Source organism: Callorhinchus milii, unplaced genomic scaffold (assembly GCF_018977255.1).
Source record: "Callorhinchus milii isolate IMCB2004 unplaced genomic scaffold, IMCB_Cmil_1.0 Scaffold5, whole genome shotgun sequence".
Classification (NCBI taxonomy): domain Eukaryota; kingdom Metazoa; phylum Chordata; class Chondrichthyes; order Chimaeriformes; family Callorhinchidae; genus Callorhinchus; species Callorhinchus milii.
The window spans coordinates 34456408-34473753 of NW_024704746.1; the positions used below are offsets into that span (position 1 = coordinate 34456408).

Here is a 17346-nt window from a genome sequence, read left to right on the forward strand (position 1 = left end):
ATTACAATTCCCTGCCTGAGGACCTTATCTTTCTTGTGCCATATTGAGCTCATTAACACTTAATGCTTCACTGATCTGATGATTTTCATACAAATGTTTGGTCTCAAAAGAATCAATTTTTTTGATTTTTGGGGGAGGGAGAATTAACAACACAACAACAAAATTACATTTATAGAGCGCCAGTCAGGGGTCAGGGCCCGAGCATGGAGGAGGGGTGGGGTAAGGGGTGAGGGAAGGCAGAGAGGTAGGAGGGCAACTGAACGCACAGTTGAAGAGGGTCTTGAGACCGGCCTTGAAGGAGGCAAGGGAAGAAGCGAGGCGAAGGGACTGTGGGATGGAGTTCCAGAGTGTGGGGGTAGAGAAGCTGAAAGCCCGGCCACCGATGGTAGGGTGGGTCGGGTGGGAGACATGGAGCAGGCCGGAGCCCACTGAACAGAGGGAGCGGGCAGGTTGGTAGGGAGTCAACAGGTCAGAGAGGTAGGAGGTGGCAAGACCACAGATGGCCTTCAAAGTGAAGACCAGGATCTTGAACTCGATCCTCTGAGGGATGGGGAGCCATTGGAGTTGGGTGAGGGTGGGAGTGATGGGGTCTCGGAGCCTGGTGTGCGAGAGTACACGAGCTGCAGAGTTTTGGATGATCTGCAGCTTGTGAAGAGAAGAGTTGGGAAGGCTGATGAGGGAGTTTCCATAATCGAGCCTTGATGTGACGAATGCATGGGTGAGGGTTTCGGCAGCCTGAGGGGTGAGACAGTGGCGGAGTCTGGCAATGTTGCGGAGGTGGTGGTAGGCAGTACCGGTCATGGCGCGGATGTAGGGGAGAAAGGACAGTTCAGGGTCAAACAAGAGGTTCCTGACTGGCTTAGTGATGTTGAGTGTGCAGCCGTGGATGCTGATGCTGCCAGCGTCCGAGGTGAGGAGGCGCTGGCGCGAGCCAATCAGGAGGGCCTCGGTCTTGCTGACGTTCAGTTGGAGAAAGTTGTCCCTCATCCAGGACTTGATGTCAGACAGGCAGTCGGTCAGGACGCCAGTAGCCCTGGAGTTGAGGGTGGAGGCAGAGAGATAGTGTTGGGTGTCATCGGCATACATGTGGAAATTGACCCCATTTCTGCAGATGATGTCACCAAGGGGCAGCATGTAGAGGGTGAAGAGGAGGGGACCGAGGGCAGAGCCCCAGGAACACTGTACGAGACGGTGCGGGGGCTGGAGGAGAAGCCGTTTGCAGAGATGAAGTGGAGGCGGTGTGAAAGGTAGGACCTGAACCAGTCAAGGACAGAACCTTGAAGGTTGAGGTGGGAGAAAGCGGTGGAGTAGGACTGAGTGGTCCACAGTATCAAATGCAGCGGAGAGGTCGAGGAGGCAGAGGGAGTCCTGGTCACACATGGTCAGGATGTCATCTGACCAGAGCAGTTTCCGTGCTGTGGGCAGCAGGAAACCCGGTTGGAGGGGCTTGTGGAGGGAGTGAGAGGAGAGGAAAGAGCGAAGCTGGGAGGCGACGTCTCTCTCAATTAAACATTTAATCATATCATGATAGGAAGGAAAGAAGTCAGGGCAGACTAACTTGTTAAACATGTTGATACGCATATTCTGGAAATTTAGCATTGTGCAATGAATTGTAAAAAATGTGACAGACGATCAATTTTTCTTTTTTGATAAATTTTCTGCCCATCGAGCAAGCGTTGTAAGCATTGGAGATTCAATGCTCTTCCATTTCTAGTGTCTAATATTAGAATCAAGTTCTCCATAATTAGGAGTAGGAGAGCAGTGAGGATCTTATAGATCCAAGCCAGGAATCACCAACTTGCCTTGGAGCTGCCCTTCTAGCATTGGTCAAAAGGTCTCTTTCTGAGGCACGCACTCTTTCAATATTCCGGAGTGCAATTGTGGTTTCCATCCACATGAAGGGGGACCTGACTGAGATCGAGAATTAGACAGGGATCTTACTGATTTCAGTGGTTCTTAAAGTGGTGCTTTGGGTTGTTCCTGCACGTTTATCATACTCATTAGAGACTTGTGGTTTGATCAGGAAGGAGTAGGCTTCTGTTCTCATGAGGAATATATAGAACAGGTTGTAGCTTTGTATGAGATCGCAGCACATCATAAGGAAAGTCAAAACAGCCCTTTTTTAACAGCCGCACAGTCCAATAAAATAAAGCTTTCCATTAGAATGTGAAGCAAATCTTGTGCCATCTCATGAAACAGAAACTCATAATACAGACTCAACTAAGAAAGTTGGTGGACACATGAAAGGATCCTTTCATCTTAATATATAATTGATGATGAATGCAACCAGAAAACAAAGCTTTAACTGTAAACTCACAATAATGAATAAGAAAGCTTTATTTCAGTTCTCCTGACTCAAATCAGAGAGCTACGTCAAAGCCACATACAACAAGAGTTGAACATCTTGTTATTTAAACATGATTGGATTGCGTGGGGGAAGGGAGAGAATAAAATAATAATCCTTGCATTTGATATAACGGCTTTCACATAGGTGCGGCGCCTGAAAGTGATTTACACACTATAATGTAAAGTGGATTGATTGCGTATTTTGTAGAGCGAAACAGGGCAGCCAGTTGTGCACATAAACAACCAAGGAATGAGTGACCAATTTTATTTAGGGCAGGTCCTCGGAAGAAATACCTTTCTCTTTTCTAATGGTGCCATGAAATCATAAACATCCACCTGAAGAGGCAGGTCTCATCTGAAGGGCGGCACCTCTGACAATGCAACAGCCCCCCCCACCCAGCACTGCATTCGAGTGTTAGTTTAGACTATGTGACTCCAAATCTAGACATGGAGCTTGAACCCACAACTTCATGGCTCAGAGGCGAGGCTACTACGGAGCCAGGCTGACACACAAGAGAATGCTGTTTAAAATTGAAATACAGGGAATTATGATTTTTTATTTCTATAATATCTCACAGAAAACTACAATTTTTGTCCTCTTTTAAAGAAACTTTCCTAATCTTTTCAGCCAACATATTATGGTACGATATAAGATCCTCATACTTGTGAGATGTCTTGTTCCAATGCATCTTAATTTAATAAGCTGTTTTTTACAGAATGCTTAGAATAATTATGTGGGTTTATGCAGATGGCATGAGGCATATATATATTTGTCAAAATTTAATTTGACTTAATATGTAGATGTTAAATTCTGCATTCTTCTTTGTTTCTGCTTACTTCAATACCGTTGACTATGTGACCTCCTCTCCTCTCACCTCAACCTTCATGGTTCTGTCCTTGAGTGGTTCAGATCCTACCTCTCACACCGTCTCCATTTCATCTCTACAAATGGCTTCTCTTCTAACCCCCACACCGTCTTGTGCGGAGTTTCTCAGGACTCTGTCCTTGGTCCCTTCCTTTTCAATATCTATATGCTCCCTTCTGGTGACATCATCCACAGACACGGGGTCAATTTCCACATGTATGCGGCTGACACCCAACTCGATCTCTCTGCCTCCACCCTCGATTCCAGGACCACTGCTGTCCTGACAGAATGTCTGTTAGACATCAAGTCCTGGATGAGAACTAACTTTCTACAGTTGAATGTCAACAAAACCGAGACCCTCCTGATTGGCTCCTGTCAGCGTCTCCACACCTCAAAGCACTGACAGCATCACCATCCAAGGATGCACACTCCACCATGTGGAGTCCTGTAGCTCAGTGGTTAGAGCACTCGCTTTGCAAGTGAGAGACCTGAGTTCAATTCCAGGCAGGGCGAAACCTTGGGCAAGTTTCCTTACTCCACACGCCTAATAATAATCCCTCCAAAACCAAAAACAATAATAAATTGGTCATTTTCAATCTACGACTGTTTGTGGGACATTGCTGTGCGCAATTGGCTGCCGCGTTCGCCCACAAATATACAGTCAATTCACTTTACAGTGTGTTCTGTGAAGCGCTTTGGGACGTCCTCCTGACGTGAAAAGCGCTATATCAAATGCAAGGATTATTATTATTATTATACTAAGCTGTCCGGAACATGGCGTCTTGTTTGACCCTCAACTATCCTTTCTAACCCACATCCGTGCCATGTCCTGCTCTGCCTTCCCCCACCACCGCAACACTGCTTGGCTCTGCCACTGTCTCACACCGCAGGCTGCTGAGTTTGACTACACAAACTCCCTGCGTGTCGGACTCCCTAACTCCTCCCTCCATATGCTGCAAATCATCCAGAAACCTGCAGCCCATGTCAGCTCCCGCACTAGGCTCCGCAACCCTATCACCCCCATCCTCGCCCGACTCCACTGGCAAAGGCACGTGACACATCACGCAAAGGCACGTTCCCCCCTACCTCTACGACCTTCTAACCCCCTACCAATCTGCCTGCTCCCTCCTCTTAGCGGGCTATGGCCTGCTTCACGTTCCCGGCCTCGCCCACCCACCATTGGCGGGTGGGCCTTCTGCCACTCTGCCCCCACCCTCTGGAACTCCATCCTGCAGTCCCTCCGCCTCGCCTCCTTCGAGACCTGTCTCAAGACCCTCCTCTACCGTGTCTTAGGTCACCCTCCTTTCCCCCCCTACCCTCCAACCTCCCTGATACCGACACCCAGCTCGGGTCCGAAACACTGATTGTCCAGCACCTTGGGATGTCCTCCCGATATGAAAGATGCTATAAAAATATAATTTTGTTCTTGTTGTTAGACAGATTTTCAATAAAAAAAGGTTGGAAACAAGTTACATTATCCAGGCTACCGGTTTGCTAAGTACTGTCCACAAATGATTTCTTTATTCAGAATAATCGTTTCCACCTTGGTTCATTTTAATAGGAATTTTGGCTACAATAAAGAGAAAAGATGAGGTGGAAAGTGATGAATGTTGCCCATGTGAAGAAAAACTGCCATATAGTATGACAAATTTCTCCCCAAGAAAAAACGAAAAGAAGCAAAATCACTTGGCAGAAAATCAAGCTATGAGGTTTGTGAAACATTTCATGTTTAATTCATAACAGCTGAAAGAGCACTGAAGTGATGATGCAAAACATTTTAAACTGAAAGCTGGAGAACAACTACATAATCAATGCAAATGCATCTTTGGCAGAGTATTCTAGTGTTGGCTAATGGAGCCCAATAACAAAATGTTAGAGTAACAATCTCATGAAAATAAAAACCAAAATCACAGTGAGATTTGTTCAATGCAAAGTAATCGAGTCTCCAAAAACATTTTGTTCACTTGCTAATTTTGACCTCAGTTCACTTTAAATATTACATGGAGAGGTGCACTGTCAGATAGTCAAGTGATTGAATTAATAAATATCATCTCACTGGATTTACACCAGTGGCTTGGTTTGGGATTGGGACCATTGAAGGGGCAGTTAATACAAAGATTGGCAGCATATTCTGGCAGCTACAAGTAATGTACAAATTACAACTCAGTGAATCACACTCCACAAGTACTTTAACACAAAGCCAAAGAAAATCATATTCGTTCTGCCTAAACCTTGGGTGGTAGCTGTCAAAAAGAGACGATCTTTGTTTATAACAGCCTCGTGGGATTGATCAACAGGTATAAATTACATTACCCATAACTGGCAAAGCCAAGCTTTCACAACAGTTCTCAGTTAGAAGGACCTAAAAGTCTACAACTAAGGAGAAAATGATATACTGCACAACAAACAAACATGGGTCTGTACTCAACATTGTACCCAACACAAGCAGCTACATGGGACGTTGATGTTCAACAACATTTTAGTTACACAAGAACAAGTTGAGGGTTAAAACTGTCATTCTTCCGAGATTCAGAGCACCTTATTTCTTGGTCAGAGGCACCGATAAATGTGTACACTGAATTTCCAAGCGGGGAGAATAACAATTTATTCACCCAGGGTATGAATTGGTCAAGAGTAATACTTCGTCCAAGAGGCCACTGTTTGTGAGTGAATCTGAAAAAAGAAAAACTGTACGCGGGAATGGGTGTGGGAAGATGGGTCAATGCCAAGACGCCATCTTCGCACATGCTTCCAGCAAGGCTGACTAGACAGTCTTTAGAAACAGGAACCATGCCTGGTTTTCTCCTCATCAAAATCTAGACGCCTAGACTTTGAAATGAACTAACTCAGCACAGATAGGATGGAACCTGGGACTTACCTGGTCTGTAAAACTCTATAAAATACCTTTACCCAATAACCCTTTGGGGAGCAAACTAGTTAAAATTAAGTGGAAAAGAAAAATTACAGTAGAAATTAAAACACTGAAGAAAAAAATTATCAAAAACAGGAAAGCAGAAAGCCACAAAACCTTCTATGTGGTTTACAATATCTGAACCACAGATTCTAAAATGAAGACTGCATCCTTCCATTTACTACCTTTCCATTTACTAATATCTTATTGATAAACAACAGCAACTCAGTGAAATACTATTTGCAGATACACCACTTCACCATTTGCAAATCCTGACATACTCAAGAGGGCCAGACTTGTACAAGTTTTAAATATTATACAATACAAGCTGTGAAAACATAAAACCCCAGATATCTAACTTAATATTCCCTTATAAAATGAACGTATTTCCAAATTATTTGATAATATAATTACACAATAGGCGAGATCCTTTCTAAACACTAAGAATTTTATCAAATAAGCAGGTTTATTAGGTGGAAAGAGTGATGCAAAGTTTCTCTGTGGGTCACTAGCATAAAAATAGCGAGTCCAGCTTTGGAAGTCCAATTCTGCCAATTAAGAGTGTCCAATCTCACTTTAAATTGGTGTAAACAGAGATTCTTTAACCAGCCAGTAAGAAGCAGAAGGTTACTCTCTCTCCATTTCCTTCTCTATATCATATATAGGTTGTCAATCAAAAGTAGAGATTCATTATGATCAGCTCTCAATAAAATATTCTTGCTTTCAATAACATACTTTCAATAAAAAAAACTACAAAGAGCTGGTTTAGGATTTTGATCTTGAAACTTTAATTTATGCCCCTAAACTGAAAATATGGCTTTTTAAAAGTGATACAATTTCAAGGGAAAGCACCGAGAATATCACTCAACTATCTGATGCCAACGCCCTTGTTTTCAACAACTAGCCAGTTTGAAATGGATCTCCAGTTCAGCAGGTCAAACTTAAGCAAGTATCCCTCTTAGTAGACAGACTTTGGGAAACAATTCAGCATAATATAGTTGCAAATATTTAAAATTTCACGAGTATTAAAAATCTAATATTCCCATTGCCAAAGGATCCACTGAAATCTTTGTTAATAAATGTTTTCATTACCCAACATGGCATATTATGTGCAACAAATAAAAACATCAAAATTAATTTCGAAATCATGCAAGTATAGAAAGTAGGATTCTACAAGCATCTACAAGAGTAATCTATACCTATGTGTCTGCTTGGTTCAGTTGATAATACTCATTTACTACCATTGTGGAGTCCTGTAGCTCAGTGGTTAGAGCACTCGCTTTGCAAACGAGAGACCTGAGTTCAATCCCAGGCAGAGCGAAACCTTGGGCAAGTTTCCTTACTCCACACACCTAATAATAATCCCTCCAAAACCAAAAAAACAATAATAAATTGGTCATTTTCAATCTACGACTGTTTGTGGGACATTGCTGTGCGCAATTGGCTGCCGCGTTCACCCACAAATATACAGTCAATTCACTTTACAGTGTGTTCTGTGAAGCGCTTTGGGACGTCCTCCCGACGTGAAAAGCGCTATATCAAATGCAAGGATTATTATTATTATTATTGTGGGGTCAAGTCACATCATAATTTCAGCTCAGAGTAAGGTTAACATTGCAATTTAGTACTGTGGGAGCATATATGTTGGAGGTGCTGTCTTTCATAAGCATGTTAAACCAAAGTGTTCTCTATGTCTCTCCAGATAAATGAAAGTTTTAGCCCTAATTAAGTGTACTAGGAACTCACTTTCAGATGGGCAGCACATCTCAGCATACCAACATTCTTGTGCCCAAGAACTTGGGGATATCTCTACCCACCGAGCAATGATTCTACCAGTTAGAGGTGTGGAGCTTGAGGAGCAGTGGTTTGACTTGACTCACTGTGTACCAATTAAGGTGGATACCAACCCCGAGATATACAAGGATGTTCATGAATCTGGACTCCAGGTAATGCTTTCCAACGGCATTAGTCCCAGACCTAAAAGGTTTCCTCATCAGCTATTCAAACGACATTTAGTTTCAGTCTTTTGGGAGCTTGTGTCTCGCTAGCCACTTTGATGCTCTAGAGTCAAAGTCCCATACCGCGTGCACGACTAAGTACTCTACACCAAGTACACAATCTTCATTTGAGGAGTTTTGGCAAATAAACATGGCTACTGGAGCCCACACAAGCATTAAAATCAATTAATTGGCATTAAATCCAAAGAGGTCTACAGACATATTAAGGCTTTGCAAAAGAATATACAGTAAATACAAGCTGTTTTTGATACCTCTCATCATAATACGATCCATGGAATCACTCCTATGCATGTGAGCACACAATTGTATTTATTACTGTAAGCTGTCTAAAAAGGAAATTACACACAACTTAAAACATGGTTAGTACCTTTTACCTAGCTTAAAATCAATGGAATGGTTTGACATTTGCCTTTTCTTCCAGTAAGGTAACTTTGGACTCAAAAAGATCCAAATCCAACAAAAGTGGCAAAGTCATGTTAGCTTTGTTTTCAACGTGAGTATTTGGAGACTTTATCAGGGAGACTGGTTTGCAGCTGACAGACAGTTGGATTTCCTTCATGAAGCTTAAACTCCCTAGATTGGAAAGCAATTTGCAGGATGGCTTTTCTGACGCTCCCCCTCAATTGTCCAATGTAATATCAACTGCAAAAGAGCAATATACAGAATACTCAAGAAAAAATATTCCCTAATCTGTTAAAATATTCCCTGAAGGAACAGGTACATTTGCACAGATTTCTGTGATTATTTTAGATGTGAGCCTATTCTGAATTAAGAGAAACTTAATACAGAATGACCAAAAAGTCTTATTTTTCCAGCTATCTTATTATCTAAAAAAAACCTTTAAGATTTATTAGACCTTGTAATAGTATCATAACGTTTTGGTCACTCGATACAGGCACTGTATCCCTGAGGTGGGTATTTTTAAATTAGTGCAAGGCTCACGCTCAGACATATTTTGAAGGTTTTACCTAAACATTTTAACTCTTCTTCAGACAAACTCTTCTCAATTCAGTGAATGTTTTTAATTAGAAGCCAACAACTCAATGGTTGATCAATTTAATATGAACGTGCCATGTTACCAGTCATGAGGACCCTGTGACTGACAGAGAACTTCACCATATCTCAGTATCTATTAGAGGTCTGGTGTTCCCATTTTACTCTTTAAAACCACCAGTCCAAGGCATTCTGCAAACAAAGATTATGTGAAGAATTTGCCCCAAAGCAACATCATGAATGATAAAAGTGAAATGAGCAGTTATCATTTAGGTTCCTTCTTTCGCTCACAAAGTAACAAGGTTCGATGCCACATACATGTGTATTTTCTTGCATTTAAACTTTAAAAAACCGACCTGATTCTTCGCAGTCTGGTTACTTTGTACAACATGAACCCTCTTCTCTCTCCCCTATCTCCAACCCGGCAAGAATTCAGCAATTGCTGCTATGTCAACACTATCAAGAATTACATGCTCAATTTCACTAAGAGTATTTTAGTGCATATTTGTACAACTTTTTCACAGTTACTGGACTGTAACACAGTCTTACTTTTTTTAGAAGGCAAATAAAAAAATCAATAATGAAATTTGGTGAGGGTAAATTTCTCCAACTATTTTCAACTGCCAGTCTGCATGTTTAGTACAGAAAATCTTTCTGCCCAAGATGCACATGTCAGGTGTTGTTTGCTTGGGTGTCTGTCATTTTATAATGCCTTCAACATCTTCAATTTAAAAACAAATCTCACAGAATTTGCTCATGTAAGGTCAAGTAAGTCTTTCTTAAAACAGACATTAACATATGCTAACCCACAGGCTTAAAGTCATCACTGAGACTGGAAGAATCAATCCTCTCTGTGGGACTAGAGATAAACACTACCTATGCTGGCTACTGAAGCTGTGGAGATGGAGATCCTGGCCATAGACTTTGTTTATCTCATAATAATAATAATAATCCTTGCATTTGATATAGCGCTTTTTACGTCGGGAGGACGTCCCAAAGCGCTTCACAGAACACACTGTAAAGTGAATTGACTGTATATTTGTGGGCGAACGCGGCAGCCAATTGCGCACAGCAATGTCCCACAAACAGTCGTAGATTAAAAATGACCAATTTTTATTATTGTTTTTTTGGAGGGATTATTATTATGCTCTGTGTGGAGTAAGGAAACTTGCCCGAGGTTTCGCCCTCTGCCTGGAATTGAACTCAGGTCTCTCACTTGCAAAGTGAGTGCTCTAACCACTGAGCTACAGGACTCATCTTTTTAAAGATCACTAACACAAAGGAAACACCAATTCATTCAAACTACACAGTGAGACCTGAACATTCAGGGAATTGCTCTCACCCTCTTACACTATTGGATTGGTCTCAATAGCGATGAAATGATTTATAAATACCAGTTATTTACCCTATAGAATCCTGCTTTTATTGTGTAATTAATAAGAAAATTGTTCGAGAATCTTCTCAGAAAGAAAAAGACCCATTCATGTATTATATACTAGAATCATCTCTGAAAGTGGATGGTTTGACTCCTATTTACTAAGGATCGATGAGACCAGTTATATGTCGTGCATAAATGGCTCAGGAAACCAGCAAAGGTATCATGCAGGACTGCAGCTCTAAGGCCAAACTAACGCATTCTTTTCAATTGCCTACACTAAATAAGAATCATGTCAACAACAGAAATGTATTGTGATGATCAACCATTCAATTGAAAATGAGCAACATCAGGCTATTTAGTTTATTCTTATTACGCTGTGAATTAAAACAATTCTCATTCAATATTATGCATTATTCAACTATTTTTGCACAATTTTATACTACAAATAAATCAAACAGATAAGATGTGAAAATGTTCAATTCTCTTTTTTAAAAAATTCTCTTAAAATATTTAGGAATGAATGCGTTTTTATATATTTTTGCTTGATGAAATAAAGCATATGGTTTACTTGGGAATATAAAATAAACACTTTTTTAAAAAATGTTGACTTTAAGAAGCAAACCAAAATTTACAACTTATGGGAGATGTATTTTGACAGGTTAAGTGTACATATCTGAACATAATAATAATAATCCTTGCATTTGATATAGCGCTTTTCACGTCGGGAGGACGTCCCAAAGCGCTTCACATAACACACTGTTAAGTGAATTGACTGTATATTTGTGGGCGAACGCGGCAGCCAATTGCGCACAGCAATGTCCCACAAACAGTCGTAGATTGAAAATGACCAATTTATTATTGTTTTTGGTTTTGGAGGGATTATTATTAGGCTCTGTGTGGAGTAAGGAAACTTGCCCAAGGTTTCGCCCTCTGCCTGGAATTGAACTCAGGTCTCTCGCTTGCAAAGCGAGTGCTCTAACCACTGAGCTACAGGACTCCACATGTATTTTATTCATAAAGCTAGAATACCATCATGTTAACAATTAAAAATTATTACATTGACACATTCATATCCAATCACATATAATGTTTTTGGTCAAAAAGGTGCAATGGTATAGGCCTCAGTGAAACATTAAATTAATTGTCAAAAAGAAGCATTTTCCCTGTCATCGTCCATTAAGGTTTCCTCTCTCTTCTCCCTCTCCCTTATGGATTCAGGCTCCCATTTCTCATGGAAGACCAAAGTGGAAATGTGTCGAAATTGACACCTGAACTCTACAGACGTTGTAGTGTAGAACGATAGAAATTTTCAGTACAGAAGGCAAGCCATTCAGTTCACTGTGTCTGTGTTGGCTCTTTGAAAGCACTATCTGTTTAGTCCCATTCTCCTGCCTTTTACCGATGTCCTTTCATATTTCTCCTTTTTAGATATTTATCTGAATTTACTTAGAGGAACTGAGTGACACAATTGCGGCACAATGTAGCATTGGACACACCTAAACTACTTAATCTTATGTACCATGTACAGTATTTCAGTTACTACTAAATATTTCAGTTTTTAATAAACAATGACAACAAATACCAATAAAGTTTACATATGTACAATAAATATGGGTCATTGTCATCTGCCTCTGCCAAAGTCTTGATCTTATTGATAAACATCCCAATTGCAACAATCAACACCATTGATTTACAGAACACAACACAACTTTGTATACTTAAGAATGCTTTGGTAAGAAAATGTTTATAATCTTACAACACTTACACACATTATCTTAATGGAAACAATCAGCTGAATATTTTGATCAATATAAAACTCAAGTAAAGCAAAACAAACGAGTCCTAGACCCTCCCCCACCTCTCTTAGACTTCACCTCTTTATGTGTCCCTTTTGGGTTTGTTAGTAGCTATTTTATATTCAGGACGCCTTGTTTTGGACACACTAACAAGTGGAAGCAGCATATTTTTATACACCTCAATTAAATTCTTTCATAATTTTAAACACATTCAAATAGATCTCTGTGAGTCTATATGAAAGAGAGTAAATCTCTATTTCTGTACATCTCTATATGAATGACCTCTCAATATGTATATGAAGAAATCTCTACATACAATATATGTGTATATGAGGGTTTCTCTTTCTGAGGCTCTGTCTCTCTCTATGAATTGGGTCTCTGTGTGTGTGTAGATGAGGGTCTGTGTGTGTGTGTGGGAGGCCCTCTCTGTTGGGATGAGGGTCTCTGTGTGGGGGGCAGTCTCTGTGTGTGTGTGTGTGTGTGTGGGGGGGGGGGGGCAGTGTCTGTGTGTGTGGGGGGGGCAGTGTCTGTGTGTGTGTGTGTGGGGGGGGGCAGTGTCTGTGTGTGTGTGTGTGGGGGGGGGGCAGTGTCTATGTGTGGGGGTGTGTGCAATGTGTGTGTGTGTGGGGGGGCAGTGTCTGTGTGTGTGTGGGGGGGGGGGCAGGGTGTGTGTGTGGGGGGGGAGAGGGGGCAGTGTCTATGTGTGGGGGGGTGTGCAGTGTGTGTGTGTGGGGGGGGCAGTGTCTGTGTGTGTGTGTGGGGGGGGGGCAGTGTCTGTGTGTGTGTGTGGGGGGGGGGCAGTGTCTGTGTGTGTGTGTGTGGGGGGGGCAGTGTCTGTGTGTGTGGGGGGGGGGAGAGGGGGGCAGTGTCTATGTGTGGGGGTGTGTGCAGTGTGTGTGTGGGGGGCAGTGTCTGGGTGTGTGGGGGGGCAGTGTCTGGGTGTCTGTGTGGGGGGCAGTGTCTGTGTGTGTGTGGGGGGGAGAGGGGGCAGTGTCTATGTGTGGGGGTGTGTGCAGTGTGTGTGTGTGGGGGGGGCAGTGTCTGTGTGGGGGGGGCAGTGTCTGTGTGTGTGTGGGGGGAGAGGGGGCAGTGTCTATGTGTGGGGGGGTGTGCAGTGTGTGTGTATGGGGGGGGGGCAATGTGTGTGTGGGGGGGCAGTGTGTGTGTGTGTGTGGGGGGGGGCAGTGTGTGTGTGTGGGGGGGGGGCAGTGTGTGTGTGTGTGGGGGGGGCAGTGTCTGGGTGTGTGGGGGGGCAGTGTGTGTGTGTGTGGGGGGGGTGTGGGGGGGGCAGTGTGTGGGGGGGGAGCAGTGTGTGTGTGTGTGTGTGGGGGGGCAGTGTGTGTGTGGGGAGCAGTGTGTGGGGGGGGCAGTGTGTGTGTGTGTGGGGGGGGTGTGGGGGGGGGGCAGTGTGTGTGTGTGGGGGGGACAGTGTGTGTGTGTGTGTGGGGGGGCAGTGTGTGTGTGTGTGTCTGGGGGTGTGGGGGGTGTGGGGGGTGGGGCAGTGTCTGTGTGTGTGTGTGGGGGGGTGTGGGGGCAGTGTGTGTGTGTGTGTGTGTGTGTGGGGGCAGTGTGTGTGTGTGTGTGTGGGGGGACAGTGTGTGTGTGTGGGGGGACAGTGTGTGTGTGTGTGGGGGGGACAGTGTGTGTGTGTGTGTGTGGGGGTGTGGGGGGGTGTGGGGCAGTGTGTGTGTGTGTGGGGGTGGGGGCAGTGTCTGTGTGTGTGTGTGGGGGGTGTGGGGGCAGTGTGTGTGTGTGTGTGGGGGGGGCAGTGTGTGTGGGGGGCAGTGTGTGTGTGTGTGTGTGGGGGGGCAGTGTGTGTGTGTGGGGGGTGTGGGGGGGGGCAGTGTCTGTGTGTGTGTGTGTGTGGGGGCAGTGCTGTGTGTGTGTGTGGGGGGGTGTGGGGGCAGTGTGTGGGGGTGTGGGGGTGTGGGGGGGCAGTGTGTGTGTGTGTGGGGGCAGTGTGTGTGTGTGTGTGTGTGGGGGGCAGTGTGTGTGTGTGTGTGTGGGGGGGTGTGGGGGGGGGCAGTGTGTGTGTGGGGGGTGTGTGGGCAGTGTGTGTGGGGGGTGTGGGGGGGGCAGTGTCTCTCAGGGTCTCTGTGCTGAGGGTCCCCCCCGCCCTCCGCCCCTCAGGAACCGCCACTCACCTCCTTGACGGGGGGGAACCTCTTCCTGCTCTCCAGGGACAGGGCCCTCAGGTCGCTCTGCATGTTTTCCAGCAGTTTCCTCACGGCCTCCGGTGACGTTGTCATGTTGGACATGGTCAGGGCGCGCGGCCCATCCGAACAACAGCGGCCCACAACACACCGCGGCCGACACGTCACCGCCACTTCCGTAAACACAGCGCGAGCGACCCGGAACTGCCGGTAACGTCACAATCACCCCCGCCCCGCCCCCGAGAGAGAAACAGCGCCACCTGCTGACTGTCACACACACACACACACACACAGCGCCACCTCCTGACTGTCACACACACACACACAGCGCCACCTCCTGACTGTCACACACACACACACACACAGCGCCACCTCCTGACTGTCACACACACACACAGCGCCACCTACTGACTGTCACACACACACACACAGCGCCACCTACTGACTGTCACACACACACACACAGCGCCACCTACTGACTGTCACACACACACACAGTGCCATCTACTGACTGTCACACACAGCGCCACCTACTGACTGTCACACACACAGCGCCACCTACTGACTGTCTCACACACACACACAGTGCCACCTACTGACTGTCACACACACACAGCGCCACCTACTGACCGTCACACACACACAGCGCCACCTACTGACTGTCACACACACACAGCGCCACCTACTGACCGTCACACACACACAGCGCCACCTACTGACTGTCACACACAGTGCCACCTACTGACTGTCACACACACACACACACACAGCGACTGACTGTCACACACACAGCGCCACCTACTGACTGTCACACACACACACACAGTGACTGACTGTCTCACACACACACAGCGCCACCTACTGACTGTCACACACACAGCGCCACCTACTAACTGTCACACACACACACACACAGTGCCACCTACTGACTGTCTCACACACACACAGCGCCACCTACTGACTGTCACACACACACACAGCGCCACCTACTGACTGTCACACGCATACACACAGCGCCACCTACTGACTGTCACACGCATACACACAGCGCCACCTACTGACTGTCACACACACACAGCGCCACCTACTGACTGTCACACACACAGTGCCATCTACTGACTGTCACACACAGCGCCACCTACTGACTGTCACACACACAGCGCCACCTACTGACTGTCTCACACACACACACAGTGCCACCTACTGACTGTCACACACACACAGCGCCACCTACTGACTGTCACACACACACACACACACAGCGCCACCTACTGACTGTCACACACACAGCGCCACCTACTGACTGTCACACACACACACACACACACACAGTGCCACCTACTGACTGTCTCACACACACACAGCGCCACCTACTGACTGTCACACACACACACAGCGCCACCTACTGACTGTCACACACATACACACAGCGCCACCTACTGACTGTCACACACACACACAGCGCCACCTACTGACTGTCACACACATACACACAGCGCCACCTACTGACTGTCACACACACACACAGCGCCACCTACTGACTGTCACACACACACACAGCGCCACCTACTGACTGTCACACACATACACACAGCGCCACCTACTGACTTGTCACACACATACACACAGTGCCATCTCCTGACAGTCACATACACACAGCGCCAACTACTGACAGTCACACACACACAGCGCCACCTACTGACTGTCACACACACACACAGCGCCACCTACTGACTGTCACACACATACACACAGCGCCACCTACTGACTTGTCACACACATACACACAGTGCCATCTCCTGACAGTCACACACACACAGCGCCAACTACTGACAGTCACACACACACAGCGCCACCTACTGACTGTCTCACACACACTCAGCGCCTTCTGAACATTGGGCCAGTTTCCTCGCTCCACTCGCCTGTTTACTGAGCAGTAACTGGGAACCCGATTGTTAGTCGATTGGAGGATCGCTTTTCCGGGGTAATAATTCCTTAAAAGAAATAATAAATTGTACTGAGGGGCGACTCCCGACTGTGTTGAAGGGATCGTCCCAAAAAAACGTGCGCACAACCTATGTGCGGTGGAGGAAGGAATGTACCGTAAACAAATGGAATTTTTTTTTGTATCGGGTTAAAAAGGGAAAAAAATTGTAACAAACGACGCTGTGTTTTTTCGGGATTTCCGTTGTACTAAATATATTTATACGTATTTTAAAGAAAAACCCACAACAGTTCTATAGGCAGTTCTCTGACCATTGAGAAACATCATTTGTCCGCACTGAAATGTTGCCGCCCAATGTCTGTTGATTCATATGAATTTTATAGTAGTCGCAGGAGAGCTATTAACAGCAAAAACCCTGTCCAACTTTCTCCAAATCCTCGCCCCGCACGAGTGTTATAACTCAATAGCTAAGTTCTTAAAAGTAATATTATTTTCTGAGTCTATTGACAAATCCATTGGATCTGGATTGTGTGACTGTGCTAATGAGTGATGAGCTTGGGGGTAGGTTGGGTGCCTGTTCAGTGGCGTTTGGGTGAACGTGTTCCACTTTGCCCCGCAGTTGGGATATATGTGTGTTTGGAGGATGTAGAGAAATGCATTCTTCCCCGTTTGAAACCGTCAATGTAATAAGATAAGTTTTTTTGTGTGTTGTTTTGATGGAATTTTTCATTCCCGTGTTGGAAGCTACGGTCCATATTCTGGATCTGGATGGACTGATCTGTTAGATCTGTTAGTGATTTCCAAAATTAGAATAAAGTGGCGTCTTGAAGGGCCCCCCCGTAAAATACATTGACCAGAACCACAATAAAAAAAGATAATTCTTTGGACTTCTGAAGTGATGTTATTACAAGACTTTTCAGTTCATATATCAGTCTATCAAG

The 17346-nt window shown here is 45.0% G+C and overlaps 1 protein-coding gene across 8 annotated transcripts in view; it reads right to left on the reverse strand.

Annotated features, from left to right (window-relative positions):
- The window catches only part of mon2 (MON2 homolog, regulator of endosome-to-Golgi trafficking), a 55468-nt gene extending 40870 nt beyond the window's left edge, over positions 1-14598 (reverse strand). For all 8 annotated transcript variants that reach the window (XM_042335119.1, XM_042335118.1, XM_042335116.1 and 5 more), the window contains exon 1: positions 14452-14598. In XM_042335119.1, coding sequence (XP_042191053.1) covers positions 14452-14565 — 114 coding nt within the window. In that variant the 5' untranslated portion in view covers positions 14566-14598. The remainder of the gene's footprint in view (positions 1-14451) is intronic.
- Between the last annotated feature and the right edge of the window lie 2748 nt (positions 14599-17346).